Source organism: Poecilia formosa, unplaced genomic scaffold (assembly GCF_000485575.1).
Source record: "Poecilia formosa unplaced genomic scaffold, Poecilia_formosa-5.1.2 Scaffold2, whole genome shotgun sequence".
In the NCBI taxonomy this organism is placed as follows: Eukaryota; Metazoa; Chordata; class Actinopteri; order Cyprinodontiformes; family Poeciliidae; genus Poecilia; species Poecilia formosa.
The window spans coordinates 4,803,184-4,830,805 of NW_006799941.1; the positions used below are offsets into that span (position 1 = coordinate 4,803,184).

The 27,622-nt window shown below is 39.2% G+C and overlaps 1 protein-coding gene across 2 annotated transcripts in view; it reads left to right on the forward strand.

The window, feature by feature from the left end:
- Positions 1–2,627: 2,627 nt before the first annotated feature.
- Positions 2,628–27,622, forward strand: part of uba7 (ubiquitin-like modifier activating enzyme 7) — a 34,375-nt gene continuing 9,380 nt past the window's right edge. The window contains exons 1-22 of one of the 2 annotated variants that reach the window (XM_007550919.2): positions 2,628–2,718; positions 2,833–2,900; positions 2,991–3,159; positions 4,389–4,523; positions 4,673–4,779; positions 4,863–4,953; positions 5,180–5,312; positions 5,482–5,579; positions 5,662–5,811; positions 6,058–6,222; positions 6,698–6,802; positions 6,921–7,001; positions 7,653–7,808; positions 8,053–8,218; positions 8,315–8,511; positions 8,621–8,685; positions 10,767–10,977; positions 13,530–13,604; positions 14,770–14,971; positions 15,052–15,134; positions 17,355–17,447; positions 18,768–18,959. In XM_007550919.2, coding sequence (XP_007550981.1) covers positions 2,854–2,900; positions 2,991–3,159; positions 4,389–4,523; positions 4,673–4,779; positions 4,863–4,953; positions 5,180–5,312; positions 5,482–5,579; positions 5,662–5,811; positions 6,058–6,222; positions 6,698–6,802; positions 6,921–7,001; positions 7,653–7,808; positions 8,053–8,218; positions 8,315–8,511; positions 8,621–8,685; positions 10,767–10,977; positions 13,530–13,604; positions 14,770–14,971; positions 15,052–15,134; positions 17,355–17,447; positions 18,768–18,959 — 2,721 coding nt within the window. In that variant the 5' untranslated portion in view covers positions 2,628–2,718; positions 2,833–2,853. Of the gene's footprint in view, positions 2,901–2,990; positions 3,160–4,388; positions 4,524–4,672; positions 4,780–4,862; positions 4,954–5,179; positions 5,313–5,481; positions 5,580–5,661; positions 5,812–6,057; positions 6,223–6,697; positions 6,803–6,920; positions 7,002–7,652; positions 7,809–8,052; positions 8,219–8,314; positions 8,512–8,620; positions 8,686–10,766; positions 10,978–13,529; positions 13,605–14,769; positions 14,972–15,051; positions 15,135–17,354; positions 17,448–18,767; positions 18,960–27,622 lie in introns of both variants that reach the window. The other variant, XM_016671079.1, reaches the window with a different exon arrangement.

Genomic DNA, 27,622 nt, shown 5'->3' on the forward strand with positions numbered 1-27,622 from the left:
AAAAAAAAAAAAAAAAAAACCCAAAGAAAAAGCACAGGGTCATCTTGCTGACCATGTCGAGGAGTTTGAATATTTGAAGGGCATGAAACATTTTTAACACAGTGGGAGTGGGAGAGCTGCTGAGGTGGTGCATACGCAGGACAGTAAAAGAATAAATAAATAAAAACGCAGATGGCTTGTCAAGAAGGCCAGTTCTTTCCTCTAGGCTATAATGGGTGAAGGATGGTGGCCGGGATCGTGTCAATCAAAAACCTCCTGGGTGAAACTGGTGATACTTAGAGGAGATCCTCCTGTCACAGACTCATTCGCACACGGTGAGGGAAGCAGTACTGGCACACGTGATACATACAGGAAAGAGTCTTATTCTGTGACAACGACGTTCTGTAAAAACACGTCACTTATTTATTTATTTTTTATTTTTTTGTTGTTGGTCTCATTTTCTCTCCTTCTACTTTTACAGACTTACAGAGGTGTGGCATGTCTTCTCATTTTGCAACTCTTGCAGACTCATAGGGCAAGTTTTCTTTTGTACATTTGGTTCTGTCAAAGGGATCAAATTAGCAACCACTTAAGTAATAATGTTGTAATACTGTTATTTCCATCAAAGAAATACTAAAGATCCCCTCCAGGTCTACTAATACTTGCTGAGTATTCTCTGTAGTTTTTTTGCCTTAAGGCGCACATCATGCTGATATATGAACGGGAATAGCGAGGCAGACTTTCTGAAATTTTGATAAAATGGTTCAAATCGTACTTGAAAGACCAGGGCTACTTTTTGTCCTTTTTGTGAGACTCTTTGGCCCTCTGAGGTCAAAAGGCAATCTCCCTCTTGAGGATCTGAAGAGTGATCCAGGCGTCTTCCCAGATGAATTTACATTTTTCTCTCTGTTTTTTTTTCTCTCTGTTTTTTTTTTGTTTTTTTTTTAAATAAATACACACAATAAATATTGTGTGTATTTATTAACCACTGTTGACTTGTTTCACACTTTGGTCAGCTTGGTCAGTGCTCTAGAAATAAACTTTGACTTGACTTTTGACTTTGTGTCGCCAAAAGCATAGCCTCAGTCACTTAGTAAGTTTGATTTGGTCTCTAAACATTAACAAGTTTAGAGACCAGAATTTTCTCCAACTTAACTGATCTCTCACTATTCACACCAAGAAGCAGCAAAACTTCCCCCCCAAAAATACAATGTGTCACTCTACACTTACTTAAAGTCCCAACAAAAACATGGTTCAAGTTACATCAGCAGTGCTACAGCTGAGCTACTGTTGTCTTGTTTGTTGCTCAGGTGACAGCCGTCTCTGCTCCTTTGATGCTTATGCTTGTCTTCCCTCTTTGCTCTCTATCAACGTTCTCTCTCTTTAGCTGCCAACATATGGCTGGGCAAATCCCTCTGCTTTAGAAAATAACTTAAAACCTGTGAGACAACTCTACTGACAGGCTATGTCAAAAATTCTTGGGTGTGCTGTGCTTCTTTTGGTCTTGAAAACTCAGATTTGAAGGCTGTTTGAATCACCCTTATTACGTAGAGTTATTTTTACTTCATGAATTAAAACAGGCAGCTCTGTTTCCCTGGAGTACACGGCTGCCGTGTGTCGTCTGTTCGATGTGTCAAGGCCTGACTTTCTGCTGAAAGCCTGATATACTTTTTTTTTTTTAAAAATAATAAATGTTAAGAATACATGAACGATGTTTGCAGTGGGATGCATGCGCTACATAAAAAGGAAATGTCAAAATGCAAGATTTAAGAGAAATACTTAAGAACATACAGGGATAAATAGGGTTAGAGGTTGAACACACAGTGCTTTATGCACCAATAAGAGGATTTTAAAATCTATCCTCTTATAAACATGAAGGCAGCACAATAATATAAAGACTGGTGTGGCACTGTCATGGCGTTGGTCAAGATTCTGACACTGATTTCTTTTCAGAATCAGCTAAAGAGAATTTGGTCTAATTTTCTAAAAATAAAAGCATGCGTTAATTTCTCTGAGCTTAGATTGACAATCTTCTTAAGAAAGTGGCATTTTGGTTTATTAACAGATGTAATGTGTCTGAACAGTATAAGTCTGAGTTCATAACCTCTCTTTTATTTCCAGCATGGTTTGTAGTTTTTTAAAGTCTCATAGTTAGGCATTAAAATCTTTTTGGGACCAAACGCAATGCCTTCTGTCGTTTCTGTATTAAATAACCTGTCTCACATGTTTCTTTTCTTTGCAAAACATAATAACTAACATTTCTTTCTGAGTTTTGACCATTTTACGAAATAAATTGTGCAGCTTTTTTTATATAAGTCTTACTCTCCTTTCCAAATCTAGCAACTTTTAAACGTCTAGATATTATTTATTAAATAAAACTCAGAAACTGCATAAATAAATTTACTGGGAAGTAGAGAAGACATTTGTTGACGTCTCATCTTAAACTCGGTGTAGTTGGACTTTGAACTTGCCTGGTATCTGGAAACAGTACATATTATTCTGACTTAAGTCAAGCACAGAGACGGATAAGGATCCATCTCTGTGCTTGAGTAAAAACAAAAATGTCAGCAATCTTGATTTCTATTAAAAGTCCTGATCCGCCCCCTAGTGGCCAACATACGAAGGCACACAATTTATTTATTTTTTTTAAATGATCTTTTTGTGAAGTCACTGAGGAGAAAATCGACGGAAACGAAAGTGAAATACCGGTAGTTTTAAACTCCGGCCATCATCTCCCAGGTTAGACCTGCAGACTTTGATCTGTTCCTGGTTCGGGCTGCCTGCTCGCCTTCGGAAAGCTTTAATCCAGCTTTTTTTCCCCCCTCCCTGTAAAGTCACGTTGTTTTGTTTCAGACAGGAAACTGTGTGATCAACATGGCAGAAACCGGTGCAATCGATGAGGGATTCTACTCCCGGCAGCTGTAAGTGACAACACTGCTGTTTATGGGGAGACTTTAAAAAAGCGCTCAGCTCATTATTATTATTATTATTCTGGTTGGTTTCTGGCGCAGGTATGTTCTGGGACATGAGGCGATGCGTCGGATGGCCACAGCTGAGGTCCTCATCGCAGGGATGAAGGGGCTGGGAGTGGAAATAGCCAAGAATGTGATCCTGTCTGGAGTAAAGTCTGTCACTGTTCAGGATGAGGGTCAGGCGGACTGGTCTGACCTGTCCTCACAGGTACTGTCTGCTGGCTTTTAGGATAAATCCATTTGATAAAAATCTAGAAAAGTAGAGAACTTCCTGCTTGGGCAATGACTTGCCAGACCTGATCGCTCCGCATTTTTGAAAACCTGTCATTATAGTATTGTATTGATTTAAATGGCAGATCTGAAAAAATATATATATATTTTTAAATATCCTGTCCTTAAAGGTTGATAATTTAGTTTAACACATAAAAGAAGATAAGTTTGAAGGAAAATGTCAATGACTGAATGCAACGTTTACTTTCATTATAACGATATACCAGAGCCACCCATGTTTTTAGTTATAAACAAGCAGCAGAAAAACAGTCAGAAAAATAAATAAATAAATAAATATCTGAAAGTTAATCTGAAGCAATTTATTTTCTTTCTTTCTTTTATTAGAGCCAGTGAGAAAAATAAAAGGTGTCATATGTCATTTTACAAGAGACTAGAAGTTAATATGATTCCGTTGGGGTTATTCCAACACGACTCACATTCAGATCCAGTTCTATACAACACGTTCCCATTCGATTACAATAATCTCAGTTTCAAATCTAAGAACCTGAAATCTGATTAAATTCTGTTAAATTCAATTAAATTCAGATCAAATCATCAAACAGCCAACTACAAGACTAAAATTGAATTGTTGCCAATTTAATCTAGTTATATGATAAATAGACCAGGTCAACATAGCTGCAGTACATGGTGTTATTTTTCATTTAGGAACACTCCAGGTTGAGTTGTAATATAAATCTGCCTTACAAAATTGTACGCCAGTCTCATTTAGGGGCAGGAGCGGTTATATTTATTCATGTATTCACACCTCGATGCTGTTTTCAGTCATGCTTTGTGACATATTGTGACGATGTCTTGATCGCTATATGTTCACTAGGATGTTGTAGTTATACTTTCAAATTCACACCAAATTATATACATTTCTTTTCAGTCCAATTATAACACAGTAAAATTTAGATCCAGTTAAATTCATCCGACTCCAGTCCTGTTGCGAATTCAGATCCACATGTGATCCCAAATATCTCAGCTACAAGACAGTCAGATTCACAATAATTTACATACAAACCATTTCAGTTCAGCTACAGGAAATGTCAGTGTGAACATTTTCCTTATTTCTCTGAGAACAGAGCACAGTGTGGATGCCAGGGATGAATGTTCAACCTGAAACACTGAAGCCGTCTTATTTTTATATTTTTGTTGTCCATTCAGTTTTTTCTGCATGAGTCTGATCTTGGTCAGAACCGAGCCACATCGTCCATCCCGCAGCTGACTGCGCTGAATCCACACGTGTTTGTGTCAGCGCACACCGGACCGCTAAATGAAGACCTTCTTCTAAACTACCAGGTGTTGTTTCATACATTCACTGGTGGCACATAAAGACTTCAACTTCCTCACCTGCAACAATAATGAGCAGAGAATTTACTTTCTTATTTAAACAAATGAAAGTATCTCCCTGTGGTTAACTTGCAGCTTAACACTTGTCGTTCTTCCAGGTGGTCGTCCTCACCGACTCCTCGCTGGATGATCAGAAACGTTTTGGGGAGTTCTGCCATAAACATGGAATTAAGTTCATAGTGGTGGACACAAAAGGGCTCTGTGGGTAAGTGGGTGCATGCATACAGTGTGCAGTGAATTTGATACAGTGGTGATGAAGGATGTGTAAATTTTGATATGTTTTTGCAGCCAGTTGTTCTGTGACTTTGGAGATCAGTTTGAGGTCTTGGATCGGGATGGAGAGATGCCTGCATCACTTATGATTGACCGGATCACTAAGGTAAAAATGGCCTTATGTTTTTAGCAATCACAGCTGCTAATTGTGTAACACAACATCATGTTTAATGTGCTATTTGACAAATGTACTATATGTACAATAATGTTCAGAATTTTACAATTAACTGCCTTAGAGTGTCACTCAGTGGAGCTAACATGTGCTAGAATAATTCTTTTGCCACCATTTCTCTTTAGAATATTTTTCTTTGATTTGTTGGCATTTATTTCAGGACAATCCTGGAGTTGTCATCTGTGCAGATGACCAGAAACATGGACTTTTTGACGGCACTAAGGTCACTTTCTCTGAGGTCCAAGGCATGACAGAGCTCAACAGCATGGCCCCTGTGGAGATCAAAGTCTGCGGTTGGTGTTGCTTAACTAAAAACACTTTGACTTGCTTTTTAGTTTTCTTAATTGGTTGCAACACAATTAAGAATGTGACATTCTTCACATGCCTAACCCTCAGGAGAGGACCAAAGTAAAATGCTCTTTATGTTTCTGTCTGTTTTTTATTTGTCACCTCGATCACCAGGTCCGTATTCCTTCAGCATCTGTGACACTTCCAGCTTTTCCAGTCATGAGCGAGGCGGAGTGGTGACTGAAGTTAAGCAGCCTCTCACGCTGAATTTTGTAGGTGTTGACTGTTTCAAGATTACCTTTTATAAAGAAACATCCCGCCCAGGAGGTAAAATATTACCAACGTGCTTTGCAGAAACCACTGAGTAAGGCTCTTAAAGACCATCAACCACTGATTTTGAATGACTACGGGAAAATATCCAGACATAACACTTTGCACCTGGCCTTCCAAGCCCTCCACAGATTTGTAAAGAAAGAGCAGCGGCTCCCTCATCCTTGGTCACAGGTTGGTACAAGTGCCGTGTGATGATATAATGACATTGCTGTAAAAACTAAAAAAAACTAAAGCTGTACTTTGTATTAACTCAGATTATTTGCTTGATTTTAAAAGTAAGTTCTTAAACAAGTTTGACTAAACAACAATAATCAGAAGAAATCTGCTAGGAGTCAAATACTTTTACACATCCCTGTATAATGTAACCCATCTGGTTGTTTCAACTTACTCATTATAACTGCTCATTAACTCTTACAGTCAGACGCAGATTTGCTGCTTGGCATCGTGAACGAGTTAAATTCAGTCGCAGAACTGGACGAACTAGATGAAGCTGCAGTGAGGATCTTCTCATACACCGCCCGGGGAGATCTGGCTCCCATGAACGCTTTCTTTGGAGGCCTGGCTGCTCAGGAAGTTATTAAGGTGAAGTCAAACATCTCAAATGAAACTCTCTTTTTTTACGCTGTTGCCCCCTATTGCAACAGCTCTACACACTAAAACAGCTCAGATCAGATCTTTGATGTCTGATCTAGAGACACTACTAAACTGTGGCTAGAGATGCACCAATCAGGCTCTTTACTGGCAGACACCAACTTCTGATTTTAATTGAGGTTGGACCAGTAGTGAACCCATTGCGTGTATCAAATCACATACTCCCATCTTTTGTTTGATTTGTATTCAGCTAAAATAAGTGCATGACAGTACATGCTGTTGTTTATTAACGTGTTTAGGAACTAAAACTAGTTGCAGTTCTTAGTCTTTTTGCATGTAGTGAAAGATGATCAAATCTCTGCCAGATTGATAGGTGCATACCTGTTTGTGGCTGATCCATGTACCTTTACATGTTCTGATATACTTCCAGTCTCATCTTTTTCGACTTCTTTAAATATTTCTGCAGGCATCCAGTGGAAAATTTACCCCTCTCCAACAGTGGTTTTATTTTGATGCCCTGGAATGTCTTCCTGAAGATGGAGGTTGTCTGCAAGAGAGCTCATTCTTATCAGTAAGTGAAATGATTGCTTTAATTTAAGTCTTGCTGACCCACTAACCTTGTCAATAAGTCAGTGTTTTGATTGGTGATTACTCCGTGATTTCAGCTCTTCCTTTTATCTCTCTGATAGAAAGGCACAAGGTACGACGCGCAGATCGTTGTCTTCGGATCAGAGTTTCAGCAGAAGCTCCTGAACCAAAAGTATTTCATGGTGAGAAAAGGTTAAACGTATGTTCAGCAGAGGGCAGACGTTCCTTGGGAAATGCCCAAAATCCTGTTTGTGCTATACTTTGATCTCCTGAGGGAATGATGACACGTACAGGAAATGGGATTCACTTCCTTGCAGGGAGAACCGTTTGCTATGGAGGTCACTTAAAAGGGCTCAGTCCTATCTCTGTTTCCTGTCAAAGCTTTACATTTCCCTGCTACTCACTGGCTGCATGCTTGTTTTTATTTTTTGAAGAGGACGTTGTGTGCTATTGGGGGTTTTACTCACTGTAAGAGCTGAACATACCAGTAATAAATTAAATCAGGGCTGCAGAATATTAGGAACATGTTGCAATTAAGTTGCAATCAAACCATATTTTTCCCAGTCTTCTGGGAAAAGGTTTACACTCTTACTCACCAAATATATCTCTAGTTATTTATAAGTAAATCCAAATGGTCGAATTTATTATTGGTAGGAAAAGCTTGAAAGGCTTGCACTTGAGATCCACTGTACTAATGAAATACAACATTTCATAATGTAACTGAATAAAATAATTCCTGCAATGTGATGAACGTAAAAGATCACGATGAAAACGAGTTATTGTGTTGATTCAGTTGAAAAAAACATGTGGGAATATTTTGTTTGTTTCTTAAGGTTGGAGCTGGCGCTATCGGCTGTGAACTGCTTAAAAACTTTGCTCTTATTGGGATCGGAGCAGGAGAGAAAGGCCGCATCACTGTAACGGACATGGACTACATCGAAAGATCCAACCTGAATCGCCAGTTTTTGTTCAGATCTAAGGATATTGGGGTGAGAAGTAACACAAAATTCATCCGTTTTTTTTTTTAAGAACCAGACATGTTGCATGATTGCTCTAGTTTAACCCATATTAAGTGGAAAAGTCACCAGTTTTCACTGTTAAAATTGTCTGATGGTCTTTCTTTCAGATTATGTAACTCATATGTAAAAATACCCAAATGAAGTCTTCACTAAGTTCTTCACTTTCTCTTTTTATTGTCAGACATTTCTTATCTGCTCTTGTCTCCCCAAACAGAAACCCAAATCTGAGGTTGCAGCCAAAGCAGTGGCAGAGATGAACCCCCAGATTAAAATCACCGCTCACCAGAACCGCCTGGACCCCGACAGCGAGGGAGTGTACGACTACAGCTTCTTCATGGGCCTGGATGGAGTGGCCGCAGCCCTTGATAACGTGGAAGCTAGTAAAGGCCATCGGCGTTATGAGATCGATCCCTCATTGCCGCAATGTGGCGAAAATACATTTTAAAATGGTCAATCCTTTCTTTGTGGGCTCCCAGGGGTTTATCTCGATAAGCGCTGCGTTCAGCACCAGAAGCCGATGCTGGAGGGGGGAACTTTAGGAAGCAAAGGTCATACTCTGGTGGTGGTGCCTCATCTGACTGAGTCCTACGGGCCGGGCAAGTCGAGCTCCGGTAACGCCATCCCGCTGTGCACTCTGAAGAACTTCCCACACCGAATTGAGCACACGCTGCAGGTACGCACTGAGCTCCTTCGCTTTGTGTTTGTCTTTATTAAAGTGAAAAGTTGTGTATCCAGGTGAATAACAGTCAAACTGCGACTGTGCCAACATGTTATTGTTTCAGTGGGCCAGAGACCAGTTTGAAGGACTGTTTAAACAAACACCTGAAAATGTGAATCTCTTCTTGAGGTGAGGCAAGACTTCAGCTTCACCGAATCTAATTTAAGTTCAGAACTGGGTTTAGTCATCTTCCTAATTCTTTTACAATAACATGGAAATACATTTTTTTTTTTACCAAACTCATTAAACCTACTGAAATGTCAGCTTTTCAACATGATCACATTACAACCACAAACTTTAATTTTATTTTATCGATCTGCACAAAGTGGTGCACAATTGTGAATCGCAAGTTAAATTACGCGGTTGTCTCAAAAGTGGGATTTTTTACTCTGATGCCCCAAAATAAAATCTACTGTTACCATTTGCCTGCAGAAAACATCTAATTAGTCAATAGAGTTCACCTGTGTGGAACGAGTGTGACCTAACGGCAAACATACCAAGGGACAGCCATAACTAGAGAGATTCATAGCTTATTCATAGTTTATTGGCGATTCACTCCACAAATTTGTCATTTGTGAAAGTGTTGCGATATAAAGCTTTGTTTACATCAAGCTGTTAAGGAGCAATACAGAAAACGTGTACAGATGAGACCAAAACTACACTTTTTGACAGGCATGATAAATGTAATCGGTGAGGAAAAACTTACACTGCACTTGTGACGGGAAGACGGATGGAGCTAAATGCAGGGAAATCCTGGAAAAAAAGAAATCTTGTTGGAGAATGTTAAGGATTTGAGACTTGAGGTGAACATTTACCCTCCAGCAGGACAGAGACAAGCAGAGCAATAACAGAAAAGTCTGGATTAGAGTGTATTAATGGGTTAATACAAACACCAGGCCTAAATGTAGTTAAGAATTTATGAGTATTCAAAAGACAGGATTTGAAAAGTGAGAACTGAATGAATTTCACAACCACTCCCCACCCAATCTGACTGAGACTGAGCTCTCTCCAGACCCGTACAGACAAGCCCTCAAGCAATTGTATTTGCCGCAAATTGTAGTTCAAAACAATATTGACTCATCAAGCTGTCATATAACGTGAAATAGTTTGTCTGGTTTACAACTTGTATTTCTTTCATAATTTGTCAGTGTTTTTAGCTTATTTTACAAATAACACCTGATGTACTGAGTTTATCACAAAGCAAAACACCAGAGCAAATAATCAGTGACAGTACTGAGCTTCAAGACCCAAACTCTGTGTGAGCTCTGAGCCTTTCTAATCCAGACATGTTTGAAATGTCTTTCTGTTTGTTTTGGTGAGATTTGATTCGATCCCCTGGACTCTCAGGTGCTTACACACTCACTCCAATAGAAACTGAAAGACACAGTTTAGAAAACTCTGGTATTTTCCATTGTACAAATAAAGCCTTCTGGACTTTTTTTTTTCTTTTTCCTGTGGACGGTCATCCATATTTCATTGTCCAGCAAATTGTGACTCATCATATATGAGGTCATGAAAATGAACTCTTATGTTTTGCTCCATTGTTTCCCCACCCTTGCTGCTACATGCAGAACTATGACTCTGAAAGTTCCTGTTCAGACACGTTTATGTGTAAAAGGTGGAATATCCCCCATCATCATGATGCATACAAGGTGACAGGAAGAGAGTGATCTGGAACATGTTAATAACTCAGAAATGAATTGGCCAAGTACGAGATTTTAGAGGAGCGCTGATCTGCATGGTACGAGTTAAGTAAACACTGACTTACGATGGATGTGAGTCAGAATAAGAGAATCAGAAAAATGCCTTCTGACTCTAAGGTCTGGTGAGCGCTTAGAGATTATCTGTGAGGATCAATTTTCTTGTTTTTTTTTTTTTTCACACAAATTCAGTATTGTATTCTGGACTTTGACTGGTCCATTCTAATATGAATGTGCTTTCATCTAAACCATTGTAGCTCTGGTTGTGTCTTTAGTTCTATTGATTTGCTGGAAGGTAAACGCCTTCCAGAATGCGCCTGCATTTAGCTCTATCCATCCCCCCGCACTGACCAGATTAGCTGTCCTTTTCCATTCTTCTTTAATGGAAAGAAGTGTGAAATACCAAGCAATGGTTGTCCAGTCGGTATACTAGTTAGTGTTTGTTGGCGGACAGTTGTACTTTTGTGAACTGTAAGTCTGTTATTAAAAGCTGCTACCGGGATCCTGCAGGGATCCGAATTTCATAGAGCGGACTCTGACTCATGGGGATGCTGAGGCCCTGGAGATCTTAGGAGGCGTCTGCATCAGCCTTCAGGAGATGGAGGCTGGAGGCCACCGTCCAAAAAGCTGGGAGGACTGTGTGGGCTGGGCGCGCCGCAAGTGGGAGACTCAGTACAACAACGAAATCCGCCAGCTTCTGCACTGTTTCCCTCCAGGAGAGGTAAAATCCCAACCTCACAGTCAGACGCCATCAACATGCAATTAATGTTGAAGGACACACAGGGGCGCTGTTGTTGTTTACACCAACTGTCTGTGTTAGTTATTTAAGCACTAAAAGCAACACAATTGGCATTGTATTTGTTCTTATGTGAGTAGACCAGTGGAAAACCAGCAGTGATAAATATCTCAGAGGGATTCTGAGGGGTTGAAGCAAGCAGACAGAGTGATGTCACTCTGGTGTGGGGGGTGGGGTCACAGATCGGTATCAACCCAAACAAACCCTCACTAAACCCAGTTTCTGACCCCCAGTTCCTGCAGTTGGCCCTGTCGTGCTATCACAATGTCCTGCACAGTTATGGAAATTCCTCTGACTGTTCTATTTTTTTTTTTCCCCCTTTCCTAATACGTCTACTCAAATATTTATAGAAGCGTGGAGACTTTCCAGAGCGTCTCTTTAGAAAAGCAGAACTTTTCTGGCTTTGTATCTTTATTGTTTTGCGTAACAATTACAAAACCTAATCCTGCAAACAGTAGTTACTGCTGCTGCTTCGGATATATTTGTTCTCTTTTTTCCACCTTTAAATTATGCAACAGTTGTAGTTCCATTGTTCTTGTGGAAAATCGCTCGATGCCACAGACTGTCTGAGGAACTATGATAAGGTTACTGATGTCAGTCATCTGTCAACTTCCAACCTGACACTTACTGGTCATAGATAAACATAGACAGGATGCAGCAGCTACTACTGGTCAGAAGTCTTTACTTACAGTCTTAAGGCCATACAGCAAAGTATCAAGCCAGATTTTAAAGCTCCAGTTTATGATTTTTACTATGCGATTAGCAACAGGCTACACTCCCTCTCATATATTTTATGTTTAAAAAGTCTGTTGCAGAGACCAAAAACAGAAATATCATGTTTACAAGTAAAAGCAAAATTTAAGGTTTTCCTTCAACGAAATTTACACATCTTAAAAGACAAAGAAACAGAACAAGGGATGCGGATCAAAATGTTAACAGAATGTTTTAAAGACCAAACCAAAGGTGTCACTGATTTCATTTGGGTTTTGTTTTTCTTTAAATTACCAGTTCCTGCTGTAAACAAAATACCTTCTTGTTTGAGCATCTTTATCCAGCATACAGCTCCCACCTCAGATGTCGGCACCCCTATAAAATATGCATATAAAACTTGTAATTAACCAATTTGATGCTCCAGTAGCGTAATCTCATTCTCATTCTTTTATCACATTTCTTCCCTTCTCCCTCAACTGCAGCTTCGAAAGATAAACACATTTGTTTTAGTTGGATCTCATGCTCTCTTGTCGTTCCCATTTTGAAGAATAAAATTATCAATCCTGTTGTATCTGGACAACATTATCATATGAGTTTAATCTTTTTAAAGAGAATTTTTTTTTTAAAAAAAAGACCTTCTGCTTTTGATCATCCCTGTTGTTTCTGAGCCATCCTGCAGTGAAAACTGGAACAACCAGAAAGACACTCGCTCCGTCTCCACTTGTGGACCATTTGGCAACATCAAAGCTGCCAGACCTTTTGTTCTTTTATCAGACTGACAAACTGCATCCCAGTCAGCACACACCTGATAATGATATAATTTGTAGCTTCAGGAACAAAGAAGGTTGGATGTAACATACAACAAATATAAGAAATAACATCCTACTCATATTTTAAATTTCGCCAGTTAAAAGACGTTATAGATCTTACTTAGTGTCTGAACAAGCCTGGAATTTGAGTTGGGTGTTCTCTGGGTCTTGATAAGCTGTGAAAGGTAAACAGTTTAATGCAACAACATTAAGCAATTTTTTCCAGATATTATTTATAATATCTAAAAGTTCCACTTGGAAATAAATATTATTTGGTACTGGAATATCTGAAAGTCCACCTTCTATAATGTGAGTAAGGTTTACAAAATAGTCTTTATATACCAAGACCATTATGTTTTTCCAAATGAACATTTTCTTAAATACTTTTTAATCTTTTAATCAGTTAATTGTGATTTAACAATTTTTCCCAGGGGGTTTGTTTTGTTTTAAATCCTTAATGAATGAAATCATAATTTGAAAACTGCTTTTTGTATTTACTCAAGTTATCTTTATCTCATACTAAGATTTGAAATGTAATGTTTCGGATTCTTGCGTCATACTTTTGTCACAGTCAAAAGTTTTCCTTTTGACTGACAAAAGGCAAACTCGAGAAATGAGCAAACGCTTTCTGACAGAACTGTACTTCCCTATGCAAAGCATGACCACTGCAGAAACGTCAGCCAGGAATTGGTCAACATTTACATTTTTACATTAGAAAATCAGGCAACTCTGGAAATTTGAACCTGGAAAGGTTCAACATTTAACAAAAACAAAAAAAACATGTAGAAACCCTGGAAATGCCCCTGAATCCAGAAGATTTGACAGCTTCCTGACCTATTGGCATGAATTGTGGTGCTTTGCACTGAAGTGAATGACCAATAAACTAAATCCACAATGATTTTACAGCCATTCATCATTGTGATAAAGGGATTTTCTCCTGCTTCCTCTCCTTTTTAGTTGACCTCCAATGGTTTGCCCTTTTGGTCTGGATCCAAGAGATGCCCTCATCCCCTGACATTTGACCCTAACAATGTGAGTAGAGTTTGATCCAATACAAGGCAATCACCTAACTGATGAACGTAAAGGAAAAGCGGCAGTGCTTTTTGAAAGCGGTTCACATTCCTTCTTTATCTTGTCTGATAGTGACCTTAAAGTGATTACCTAGGCTCCAAATGCACAGTAATGATTTGCTGATCACTTACACCGATACCCTTGATAACTAAGTTGTTTACTTGTCTCGCAATAAACCGGCAACATCACGTATGCCCAGTGGCAATAGTGGACTGCCAGCAACCAAAATACTAAAAATGTGAACAAACGTGTGATCAGTAGGTGCTGAAACAGAATTTTACTACTGACAGCTGTTCTTATGGCTGGATTGAAGGGAGTGTTGTACGTTAATGTGAAGTGACAGGATTCAGAAACACATTTTCTGCAAAACTATGTGTGTTGCAAAGAAGACTGAATCTGGAATTTGTGTAACAGCCACCTCCTGTTTTTTTATTGGACAAAACACGGCCTTAAGGTTTTTCCCCTTAGTGCCATTCTTCTCCCTCTTCACCTTTTTTGTTAATCCGACTTCAACAGTATTACTCTCAAGGCGAATCTGTTCAATAGTCTCAATTCTTGATTCATTTAACAGTCGTGGTTATGACAGCACGCTGTGCATTTTATGCAATAAAGCCTTAAGAAAGTGGAGGAGGAGTTGACATGTGCTATGTTTTCTATTCAAAAATAATTAATTGGCTAAAATCTTAAACTCTTTTCCACTGTCATAACAGTATTTGTGTGTAGAATTTTGAGGAAAGAGAGATTACCTTAAAACACTTTGGAATAAAATTGTTTGCTATGTTAGGCTGTTACATAACAAAATGTGGAAAAAGAGAAGTGCTGTGAATACTTGCCAATGGTGTTTGCAGTCTCTTTGGCTTCATGTTCCCTGTTGTAAAGAAACAATGGTTCACACAAGGTTTCAAGATTACAAAAACAAGTTTGAAGTGTTTATACTTGCTCCTCCAGATTCCATTTGAGCATATGTGGGATGAGCTCGACAAATATTTTCAATCCAAAACGGTATCCCAACACGTCGGTCTCAGTCTTTATGGCTATTTTGACAGCAAAATCAGGAACAAGACACTAAGTAGATGGTCATATTGTTATCACTGTTTGGTGTTTGCATTTGAATTATGTGTTTCAGACAACCCACATAGAGTATGTGGTGGCAGCAGCCAACCTATACGGGCAGATCTATGGGATCGAAGGGACAAGAGACTGTGCTGCGATCAAAAACACCTTAGAGAGAGTCTCAGTTCCACCATTTAGCCCAAAGTCCTCAGTAAAAATTCACCTCACTGACAAGGAAATGGAGGAGGACAGGAAAAAGGAGGGTGATGACACTGGTAGGTTAGTTTCTGATGCTTTTCACTTTTAGCTAATGTAATCTCCCTGGGTCTTCAGCCTCTTTCCATCTCCCCTGCAGACAAAGCCCAACTCGAGGAGCTGAAAGGAAAGTTGTCCTCACTGAAGAGCGCAGCTCAGATGTACCCCATTGACTTTGAGAAGGTATGTTGGTGGGTACAATGATAGCTCTGCTGCACACTTTAGAGAGGCTGCAGGTGGTGACAGCATGGCGACTGAGCCTTAGCAGGGAGCAACACTTAAATCTATAGGTGCTTTCATATCGTGTCTTTTTCCAACGTCCTTTGAGCCTCAGAGAGCTGAATCTTAGCCAGTGCTTGACCATTCATTAAAACAGAACTCGATTGTGTCGTGTCTTCACACAGAATATGTTGGCTTGGAGCAGAGGCAGATGTTTTAGAAATTTCCTTCCTGTTTTCAGAAATGTGGAAAGAGGAAAAGTTGAGTCAGTCGGTTCATTAAAAGAAGCTGAGTGTTGAATTAGGTTTTTCCTGAAGTTTGTCCATAAGGTTTAACCGCCTCACTTTGTATGAAATTCAGTCGTATTTACTTTTGAAGCAGCTTCCTAAATGTTTGAAACTTGGACTTTTATTGGCGGTGCACTGGTAAACTTTTTCCAGTGTCTTCAGCTTTATTCTAACCAGATGCTTCATCAGAGTAAGCCACAGCGTCATCTACATTTATATCGTCTTTATCTAAGATGGTAATGCAACTGAGATTAAAAATCACTTTTCAAATGAGCTAGCTGGCCAAAATGTGCAATATAATAACAGCATTTTTATTTTTGTGATGATTTCTCTGGTAAACCATGAAGATAGTAATAAATGGACTGTATTAGAGCCATGAATCAGCTTTCTAATCACACCCCTACCTTCAGGCATTCTTAATCGTACGGATGCAGACACTCCCTAAGGATCCTGGGAAGTTCTTCAAATGTCTTCCTGAGCATTTTTTTCTGTTTGAATTCATCCTCCTAAAAAAGGAAGTGGTAGTGATTTCACAGTCAGAAAAAAAAAGCTCTCTATAGTCTGATGTTTTAGCACTCTTGTTTTGTGTTGTAGTAAGTAAGTTTGTTTCAGTGTCTGACTAAAAAGTCTCACTTTTAGACAGAGGCAACAAAAAGTTTCTACAAAGTGCTGTTTGATCAACATTTCCTTTGTTTCTTTAGTGTAAGCTCTTAAAAAGGGACCTAAGAGGTCAAGGTGCTTTCCTTGTATAGAAATGTTTAAAGAGAAGCGGATCCTTGGGGCTTCTGCACATCCTTTTCTATCACCTCATTAGTAAAAGGAATATGTGTGTTATAAAAAATAGTGCCTTTAGACCCCCAGATGTTCATCTTGAAAATTATTCTTGGAACTTAGTGGGCTCCAAAAATATGTTTGTATCAGTCCCTGATACAAACATAATTTTAAAACATCCAGTTGTTATTTGGAAACAGAAAAGTAAAACGGATTTAAACCATAGAACTAGCTGACCTGTGGTTTGTGACCTCAAAAATGTTCATTAACCCTAAATCTAAATGTAGGTCATCTTCACTTTAAGTCATGTTAACATCAATGAAAAGAAAAAATTATATTGTAGAATAAAAATAAATGTAAGCTAGTTTTTAATGATTTCTTTTGCTATTTTTAAAGTTTTCCTTATTTTCAAAGTCAGACAATGCTGCTGCAGTATTTTTATTCTAAGGCCATTTGCACATCCTTATAAGAGGTGCCAGCCAGTAAATGCAGAAGACTCAGTTCATCGGGGACCACCTTGAGAAGGCTGTGCTGCAGAATTACGTAGCTGATTAATAGAAGACCTGGCACGGATTTAAAAGGATGCCTGAAAGAGCTTCTGGTAAAATATTGTGTTAGTTCAGAAATGAAGGTGAGTGAGGTAAGTCATGTGCATATTGAATGTCCTCTTGAATAAAAAACAAGACTCCCAGACTCCCCTCTCTCAGTTGCATCCCTCCGTGCCCTGCTGATACAGTGGCTGGATGGAATGTGTGGAGGAGAGCTCCAGAGGCGTCAGGTTGCCAGCTAGCAGCGTCACCACAGACCCCGGAGCTCTCCCTGAGTGACAGTCAGCCTCCTAGCTTTTGTAGAGCTGCATGACCTCACTGCTCACATCAGTCACAGCAGAAGTCTTCTTTCCACTGAATTGTGACATGGTGACCACAGTGACTCGAAGCAGACAGTTCACAAAGCAGGAAAACTGCATCAGATCCTTGGGCTGTCACATAACATGGGAATCAGGTTTATCTGATTCATTTGGAAATTGAGAAATTATTTATTTAGCGTTAAGTTTTACAAAGAAACATTGATTGTTTTTAAGTCCGTAGGACTGACCGATGTATTATTAACATCCCAACTCTTACAGGATGATGACAGTAACTTCCACATGGACTACATCGTTGCTGCATCCAACCTGAGAGCAGAAAACTACGACATTCCGGCAGCTGATCGCCACCAGGTCTATATTTGCATTGTGCATTTCATACAATTAAACCCAGTGATCCCATAAAGTCACCTTGGCCAATGAGTTTATCGAGTTTCATAGTCTTCCTTTGGTCATTAGCTGCTTAAATACAGTCAGAAATCCTGAAAGAACTGTTGATCAAGACAACTTCATAACATCATAAAAACATCAAACTGAGGTAAAGCAAAACAAAACAGGACGGACCACTCAGGACTCCTGCCAGAGCATCACAAAGAAACAAAAAAAAAAAAAAGAAAGAAAAATCAGAGCGACAGACTTCATCTCCTCCCCTGTGGCCGTGTTTTTAGCTGTCGCTTCGCACACCTGCCCTGAAGCTGCAGAAAGCAGCCTCCCCACCTATTGTTCCTGGAATGGGACTAATCATGGCACTTTACCTGCTGCCTGGAAGGTGACACCTGAGCTGGGCCTTGTTCCAGCTGCTGCTGCAGACACTCACCGCCAAGACAGATGGAGGCTCAGAGAGGGGCCGGGAGCCGTTGAGTGAGGGGAGACAAAGGAGAGACCCGCAGTGCCCCTCCCCTCCAGCCCTGTGTAATCACAGCCTTTACCACAGGCTGCATCTCGTTTCAAAATAACTTCAGACTTAGTCACCAGATCACATGATATATAGTATCAATTGTGCTCACTTTTTTATGATCTAAAGGCTATAAATTAGTTAGTATGTGACATAATTTAAGAGTGTGTCGTTAATCTGCAAAATCTCAATTGAAACAGTCTTTATGTGTTTTATAAACTGAATATAGCTGCATCTGAGATGTTTTTAGCCATGTAAGTAGTCAGGATATTAAAACTTTAAAATGAAACAAATCTATCTATATATTTTTCATTTATAAGTTCACTGCATCAATTTTTCTGTGCTATAAGTATATTCTAACAGCGGAAGTTTAGTAAAATGCATTCTTTGTTGGAAGTGGCATATAGAGCAAGATGTACAATATTTTAAACAAATCTGTTTGTGTGTATCCACTTATTCTGCATCATCAATCAGTGATTGGACATCAACAGTTTTTCTGATTGGTTATTCCTCTCTTCATGCATTTTGTAGTTAAAGTCCATGTTATCATTTTCTGCAGAGGAAAATCTTTCACTCTATTTAGCTGTTGCTTCATGTTATTCATGTGGTTATATTGGACAAATAGGTTGGAGTCCTGAAGCTTAATTTATGCTTTGTGAAATCATAACATTGAGCTTTTGAATTCTCTCTTTACTTTAACATCTTGAATATTTCTTCGACGTGCCTGCTTGGCCTGCGGCGAAGCTCGGAAGTGAACTTCTCGTTGTCTCCTTTCGCAGAGCAAACGCATCGCCGGGAGGATCATTCCTGCCATCGCCACGACGACGGCAGCGGTGGCAGGCCTGATGTGCCTGGAGCTGTTCAAACTGATTCAGGGTCACAAGAAGATCGAGTCGTACCGCACGGCTTACCTCAACCTGGCTGTACAGTACTTTGTCCTGTCCCAGCCGTGCCGCCCACAGAGCTTCACAGTGAGTAGCGGCTTCCATGCAGCCACAGCCGGTCTCAGTTAGAGTCTGTAAGGCTTTAGGGAAAACATCCATAAAAGCATCCAGTCACACAAATCCTGAGCGAAGCACTTTGTACAGTCAAACAGACCCTTACTTTATGTACATTCATCATTTAAGTCGGTCTACTTCAGGAAAAATGTGTTTACTTCTGTTTGAAGTGATGTCCCTCCTCTTTGGGTGGAAAGTATTAAGTCATGAATGAACGCTTTCAGAGCGAGAGGCCACTGCAAACTGCCTGTCTTTTACATGTAAGCCCAGTCTTTAAGCTGGCTCAGCATAATCCTTAAGATATTTTAGTGCAAGTAAGACAGAAACAGAGCCAGGCTTGCCTCTCTGTTTGGACACGAGGTGAACTCGAGCCAACTGTAAGTTGATAAAAGAAGACTCTTCTAGGGTCAGATACAAGCTTGTGACTGATGTTAAATTAATGTGTCTGTTGAGGATTCATTCAATATTTCAACTAGCTCATGCAACACTATTACCCATCAGACTTCAAAGCTAGTTAACTTTTGGGAATATATGCAAAATCATCGTCTTGTCTGTAGCTCACCTCCAAGTGTAATCAAAAACCAGCCGAGAATGTCAGCTTTCCCTGAGCCAGAGGTCGGTGAGTGCCACCAAATGGCGGGTAACTTTTCCTCTGTGTATCTTAAGGGTGCAGTGAGGGGGCATGGAGACAGTGTAGATCTGGTTTCAGCTTCGGTTACAGGGAAAAATTCAGGATCTGCAAAAAAAAGGGCCGCCTTGATGACAGAAGCAGCTGTGACTTACTGCTCTTCAAAGGCTGCAGGCGTTCTCCATTTCTCACGTTCAAACACATGCCGGTTCTAGCACTTTATTTCTGTAACGCTGTTATTTTTATCAAAGCGAATAAATCATTCCACTTCATCTTGCCAGTCGTAGATGCTAGAATTTCAAATCTTAGGATTGTTTTATTTACTGCACTTTTATTCTTAAAGCAGAACAAGAACTCTTCCAGTTTGTGAGCCTCCTGTTGTGAAAGGTTTAACTTGCAAATGGTAGATTTTTGATCTCTAAAGTGCATCTCTCTTAGTCACAGAAAAGTAGATGCAGCTATCATAACATGATTCATATTCAAGAGATAGTTATGCAATTTTTGGATTTTCCCCATCTGTCCTCTCTGAATTATTATTTTCTATTGCGCATCAAAACTGTTTATGCAATCTTTGCTACAAGAATCTAGTTGTAAACATATTTTTTATTGTATTTCCACTCACTTTTTCTCACCTCAGTGAGCACAAGAACACTGATGATAGAGAAGAAAGCTAAAGAAGTAACTGAGGGCAATAAATCAATTATCTTTGTTTCCCAATTATTTGTTTGAGCTGTCGTTGAGTGAAATCTGTTAAATTACTTTTCTTGTTTTAATGACCAGTCCTCTGTAATGTCCCTAAGGAGACAGTTCGTGCTCTCACTCAGTCCTAACCGCGGGAGGTCTTGGTCTAGCGGTGGGGATGTAGTCGTCCAATCAGATGTTGGAACCCCTGTGCTGCAGTGTGTGAAGAGTAGGACTCCAACCCCCAATTAGCCCAATATGCATTTCAGTGTATGAATAAAAGTAAATGAAAGCACTAATTTGATTGCAATTATATAGTAAAGTTTTTGTATACAGTATGTACTTGAGTACATCATTAAGAAGTGCATCGTATTCCTCAAGCACTTATTTATTGAATCTAATAATACTTTATATCTTTCTGAAAAGATTTAACATTGGAATTGCATTTTTTTTATTCAGCTATTAATTAAAGTCTAAGATTAATCAATTCCTTGGTAATGTCTAAACTTTAACATCTCGTAAGCTTTTCTGTTTTGTTTTGTTTTGTTTTGTTTTTTTGTCTCAGCACCAGAATCTCCTGATTCTGCCTTGTGGTCTAGACACTATGTCACCAGAAAAATATAAACATAACATTAAACCTGGTTTGGTGTCTCAAAACATTTTAACCCTATGGATTATAAACTACTCTATGTTGAACTGAAATGCTCAAAGTGAGCATCTACCTTGTTTCTTTACAAAAAATACATAAAAACCTTCAAAGGAAAAGCAAATCAAAGGTCTGGGTACTAATACTGTCTTATCTCTCTGGGTTTAGGCAGGGTTTTTTGCTGGCTGCTTTTGTTTCAACTTCAGACATGCAGCTGTTAAATATCACCGATCAGACATGCGGTATCAAGAGCTCAGATTACTTTTGCAATAACTTAGACCTCCCCCCTCATGAGCTCAGTCTCAGTTCATTAATATCAAGTAGCAACACTCACATCTCTCTGATTTGACTGCTGGCAAACTAAATGTTTGTCCAAACGTGCCAAATACTCACCAGTCACCCTGATGAGACTGGAACTGTTATGACTGCTGATATTGGAGGCTTATTTAAGGAACGTGTGTAACATGTAACTCTGTGCTTCCCTATTTCAAGCCATTCGTCCAGCAACCTAATCATTTTCCAGGGTTTCTTTGTTTTGTTTTAAAGCAGCTGTTTCCCAAAATAGGAAGTCTCTGTGTTTCGCTCTGCTCCTTCTCCTCTCTGTGGGTTTAGAAATATGTAAACAACCAGGAGATTGTCCTTGTCTGCTCACTGTAACTTTGTCACACGGCTCTTTCACTTTGGGAACCAAGGCCAAGAAAGGAAAGGTATAGCGTGTCTGGTGGGTTTACAGACAAACAAAATTCCTGGTTGTCTTTGGAGGCCAGTTCAAGATTGATTGAGCTTTGTGACCTAATGCCTGCTAAAGTGGGTAATTTACTGTCATGAAGGGATGGACATGCATCAGTAACAAGACTGTGGGATTTAAATGATGCTCAGTGTCCCACTAAGGGTCTAAATGTGTGCCGTAAAAATTTCCCACACATCATTACGCCAACAACACTTAAAATATAAAACAAAAAATAAACAGATGCTTTCTTAATGGAACTTTCTTGCTTGATATATCTAAATAAGTATTTACTAAGTACGAGTGTAACACAACATCAAGTAGGTTGATGAGTAGGTATAAGGGTAAGGGGGATGACATCGGCAGCACACAGCAGTACTGCTTTCTGTTAGGGCTTGTCTTTGTGGGCATGTTGAAGAACCATCTTGTAAAAAGAGCACAAACAAAACAAGATCTCATTAGCTCTTTTCAAACAGAGCTCGAAAAAAGCCTGAATCTTCTGTGTTGTACATAAGTGTCCTTTAGGAAAGTCAGAAAGGGGGCTTTAATTTGAGGAGTCTTTGATGCACCTCGGATGCACTGATCTACATCTTATGGTTTGGATTAGACCATTATCCAGCTTAAATCTGGTGATGTTGGAACAGATCATTGTTTCTGATCAAACTGAGTGAGATGTCTGTTTATCAGGGTTTAGTTGCTGTCACCATGTGGCTTGTCTGGTGAAGCAAATGCAAGATAATGTTAAATTGACAGTTAGTTTGTAGACATCTTGTTTCACATTTTTGGTACCCAGCAGAAAAACAAACAACGGAGACGAGAACAAGATGCAAACTATTTGCAAACAAAGTTAACAACTTGCTAACTCTTAGCAGCTGACAAAATTAAATCTAATCCTATGTGCTCATCAGATGCATAGCTGACATGTTTGCTCTCTGAACAAACTGAGACACGTCTGCTGCCACGTGCTTGTTCTAGTCTGCTCAGAGCTTTGGAGAGCCTCAGGAGGATGCAAAGTGGTTGGTCTTATTAAAATAATTTATGCTACAGACATTTTGCTTTTTTGTACACTAAATTATGTCAGAAGAAGCACATCATGAAACCTTACTCTAACACTGATGCAAAAACTGTGCCTCTTCGTTTTTGTTTTCAAGAAATTTGGGGGGAAAAAACCACAACAAAAAAACTTGTATGTATGAGAAAACTACATTTATTTTGATATCTATGTTATCTATGCTACACTCTGTTTGGTCAGCGACAGCAACCAAACACAAACAGTGACAAACATAGAAAATGCTTGTTTTTGAATATGATGCACCAAAGTGTGAAAAAATATTTTTAATAGCTATTTCAATCTGCTGTGACTGATGTGCAGCTTCAATAAAATCTAAAAACATTACTTGAGGCAAGACAAGGACATGTTTCAGCTATGTAGTAAATTAGTCGATCCTCCGCCCCTGCAGCAGCTGCTCCAGCTCTCTGTACTGGTTTATGCTGCCCTTACTTGTCTGCCATGAAAAACTCCCTGTGCGCTGACTTTGCAAGAGGATTCTAACTTTGTGTGCTTTCAATCTCCCCACGTGAACCCTCGTCTGCATCGTAGCCCCTTAGTCATTCATTTAATTAACTGGACCGGAGTTCAGAACAAAGGAACCTCTAGGTCGACTTTTACACCTGCCTATTTTTTCTCTCATACTTACTGCTATAGACACATTGCATGTTATTGTTTACATCCGGACGTGCGCACAACAATGGAGGGGAAAACATGATCCTTTTACATGCCATCCATAGCCACCATGTCGCGGTATAACAATTCTAATTTAAACACCTGCTCTACTGATGATCTGTCAGAGAGGTGGTGTGTGGGTTGTTTTTTCTTTTTAACTGAAGCACACCAAATTCTGCAGCACATCTACATGTTAAGGTTGTCAAAGTCAAGCTAGCCTAACTGACCTGCCTCTCTCCCCCTCGCTATTTCTGTTCATTAAAACTTTGACCTGTGAAATGTGATTCCCTTGTTGTTACCATGTTGACAGTCATTGGCAAAGAACTGCGTACCTTTTTCTGTTATATATCAAGTGTACATTTAGGATTTAGTGTGTTGTGCTGACAACATGGCAGCTAAAACCAATGGTAGTCGTTGTCGCCGAGCAGTATTTTTTTTGCCCTCCAGCAGAGAAATGGGGGTGAGATCTTGCACATGTGACATCACACTGCAACATGTCTATATTGTCCCCAGAATACGATGGAGATAAACTTATTACATTTACTTTCACAGCTTGTTTATAGTGTGCACCTTCGTGAAGCATGACAAAGATGCTGCGATTTACAGGAAGTTTGCGCTTCAAGATGTAGAAAATAATTACCACCCCACCAAGTGGCTTGTGATTTAAGTACCTCCATAATTGAAGGCCACACATCTGTGACACAAACGTCAGGGAATGGCGTAACAGAGTCTAACAAAAAGAGGTGGAAGGGGTGGTGGTGGGGGGGCTTCACCTCACATGTGGTTAAGTCTGCGTTTGGCCACCTTGGTCTGTGCCAGTAAAGAAACCTGGGGTGAACATGATCCAAGACCCTCTGGATTCCCAAAGGAGAGCAGAGAGCATTGTGCAGTTTGTAACTCAAGACCCCTGACATGAATAGAGCTGGAGGGATAATGACTAATCTGTGATCATCACATTGGGCGCATTGGGCCTTCTGTTGTTTTCCATGGTTTATTTGTTGGTTTTGTTTGCCTGCCCTCATGTTGTTCCATGTTGTATTGTTTTTACCTTCTGTTTTTTTTTGTTCCTCATAAGGTGAACTTTCCGCTTTTTGTCGTAATAGAATGACAAAAAGTAGTGCCTGTGGTCAGTTTGCTTATCCATGTGCCGTCAAGCAGGATGCCGTGCACAAGTGAAACAACATTTAAATTCAGATTATGGGAGAGATAACCAAACTAAAAAGGTAGATATACAGAACCTTTTTTTAATCAGAGTGTGTGGTACAGTTCATAAACTCAGCATCCACTCTCTCCCTTTTGTAGTTTAAAATGCCTCAGGCATTTTGTCTAGTAGTCTCTCTTTGAAATCATCTCCTATTATCTTCTCATCTCATAAATATTTAATCCAGAGGCATCTGGAAACAGGATATCATGACTTTTACCAAAACAGCTGCCCTTCAACTAACTGAAGTAGAGTCCAAATTTGGCTCAGTTTTCTGTGGGTTTGTCTGAAAACACTCCTCTGTGTGTGTCCTTGACTTCTGTACTGTTTGTTTTCTCATAATATTTTCATTTATGAAACATAATTGCTCTTCTGCAGTGTTCTGCACACATTTACTTCCCATCATATATCAAATGAATATGAAGTGGACGTGTCAAACCAAGTCTAAGCCATCTTCTTAAATTGTTGTAAAATTAACAAGAACAATTTGTTCCTGCATTTTTCTTCCAATTAATTAGACTTGTTTACTTTTTGTTTAATGTATTACTAAATTTAATCTTTGGATTAATTTTTTTCCCATTGCATCTAAATAGTGGGATCTTTGGAATTAAACAACATTGATCATTTTGTCATATTTGATCCGTTTGTCCCTGACTTTTATTTTGGTTACAAATAAGATTATTTTATGTGAAGTACTTCATGCTGACTAAAACTTTATGAGATAAAGTTATAGCAGGTTTGGTTTGATTAAAGGTCAGACTGTATTTTATTTTATAGTAATCAACTGAATCTGAACCACAAATAACAGTAAAAGGCTTAATACATATTTTTAATAAATGGTATACAGGTAAATTAATTCTGGAATAGTTTAGAATTTTATATATATATATAATTTATCAAAATACTTAACAACCAAGAGACAAAATTTTCTGCAGTGGTTGATTTTTTTGGTTTGATATGGAGTACAATGTCTAAATGGTTTGTTTATTTGGAACTAAATGATGTGCATTCGATCCTATCTGTAACTCTTAATCAATTATGACCAAATACTATTTTACAATCTATGGATGTACTTTTAAAAGCTACTGATATTTTCATCAGTGCTAGGTCTTTGCTCTTATTTATCAAAAAGTATCAAAAATATTCAGTAACCAACCATTAAAAAAATAATTTAATTGAGCAATTGAACCTCTGCAGATTAAGCCTGTTTTGGAAAAGCATCAAGTGAGAGCAGCGCTGTTTGCTATAATCTGTCACCACTTCCCTACTTCACACCTGCTCACCAACTTGACTTTTTGTCTGCCTGACTTGACACTTCAGAGGTGAAACTGCTTCCAGGAGACTTCAAGTCTTGTTTTAAGGAAGGATCTTTATGAATATGGTGGGACCTTGTTTTTAAGGTGTGTGCAGTTGATTCTGAAAAAAGAAAATTAAAGGTTCATTGGAGCTGCCAAAAAGAATACAGCCATGCTTGGTTCTGAAACTGTGCTGGAAATAAGTTGTTATTGTTATTGTTGCATTAATGTGGCATTATCATATAGCAGGAACCTTAACATAACATGGATGAACTTCAGTCAGCCATCTTAAATCTTTAGGCTGAATATTTTCTCTGAAAATTTGAATCATATGTTTTATAGTTCTGTCTTTCACCTGAAATAGGAACATCTTAAGTTTTTAAAATGATGCTCATATCACTTGGAAAAATTTGGGAGACATCATATGGGCTATTTCACAAACCTCAATAACATATAATAGGTCAACTTGTTCCAGTATTAATAAGTAATTAATTATAGATGCATGAATGGGTGGGTCAAACTGTCTCGACTAAAACCGCAGTCTCCCCAGCATTTAGTTCTTCTGCCGACTCCACCATGTCCCTGGCCCATTTGTCAGAGTTTTATTGACTCAGTACTCCAGCCCCGGGGTCATTTTCAGTCAGGTGGAGTGTCGTTATCTTCTCATTTGAAAGACAATCACATTGAGATTCTATTTGTTGTTTTACGCGTCAGTGGAAGCCTTTCAAAAGCAACAGACTGCTTTTAGTGCGTGTGTCAAACTCTGCACTGCGCCGAGAAGTGCCTGTTGTGTTGCTGTCAGCTTCACCTCCTCCATCCTGAGGCAGCACATCAAAGAAAAGCTTATAAAATGAACTCTTTTATGTATTTATTTATTTATTTATTTTACCTGGTTACCGCATTTTATATCTCACTCCGGTAGTTACTGTAAGGCTGAAATTGTGCCCAGTGTTTGGAGATTTAGTCATCATAGTGAGCGGAAACACCAGATTGGAGGTCCCGACCATCTGTCCTTTCACTGTGGCGATCAATACTGATCACGCGGCAGATGACACTCTTAAAATAGACAAAAGGTGCTTTTTACAGTGTACTTTCATCCTTCTGTTAGAAGACAAGAAAAGGCTAATCTAAATCCATATAAACAGAAGTGTTTTAGAAGATGTCCTTTGACTTCTGTCTAGTCAATGAATAGTTACCATGTTTGTGTGTCTTACTTGTACAGTTACTAGTGGTGTCATGATTTGATGATGATGGGAGTGGTGAGAGAGACGCCGGGGAGCCCAGGTTGTCATGATGATGAAATATTTAATGAAAAACCAGGAGGAACAACGGAAAATCACAGGTAGGACAGGAACAGGACACAGACATGGGACGAGGGTGAAAACACGACGAGGATCCGACCCAGACGAAGACAACAGGTGGGGTTAAATACACAGGGAAGGTAATCAGGGAACGGGATACAGCTGGGAGCAATCAACAGGGAAGACAGATTCACAGGGGAAACTGGACTAACACAGAAAAACTACACAGAAAACACAGATCCTAACAAGTGGTTAAATCACCATAACATAGCACACATAATATGCATTTGACTGAATTAAAATATGAAACCAGACTCTCACCTTTTTCACTGTTTCTGTGCTGCGGATCTGTCGTCAGTGTTAGCTGATGAGAACCAAATCTTCACTTCTTCCTTAAAAAGTACAATATTTGATTGTTTACAGTCCATTTTTAC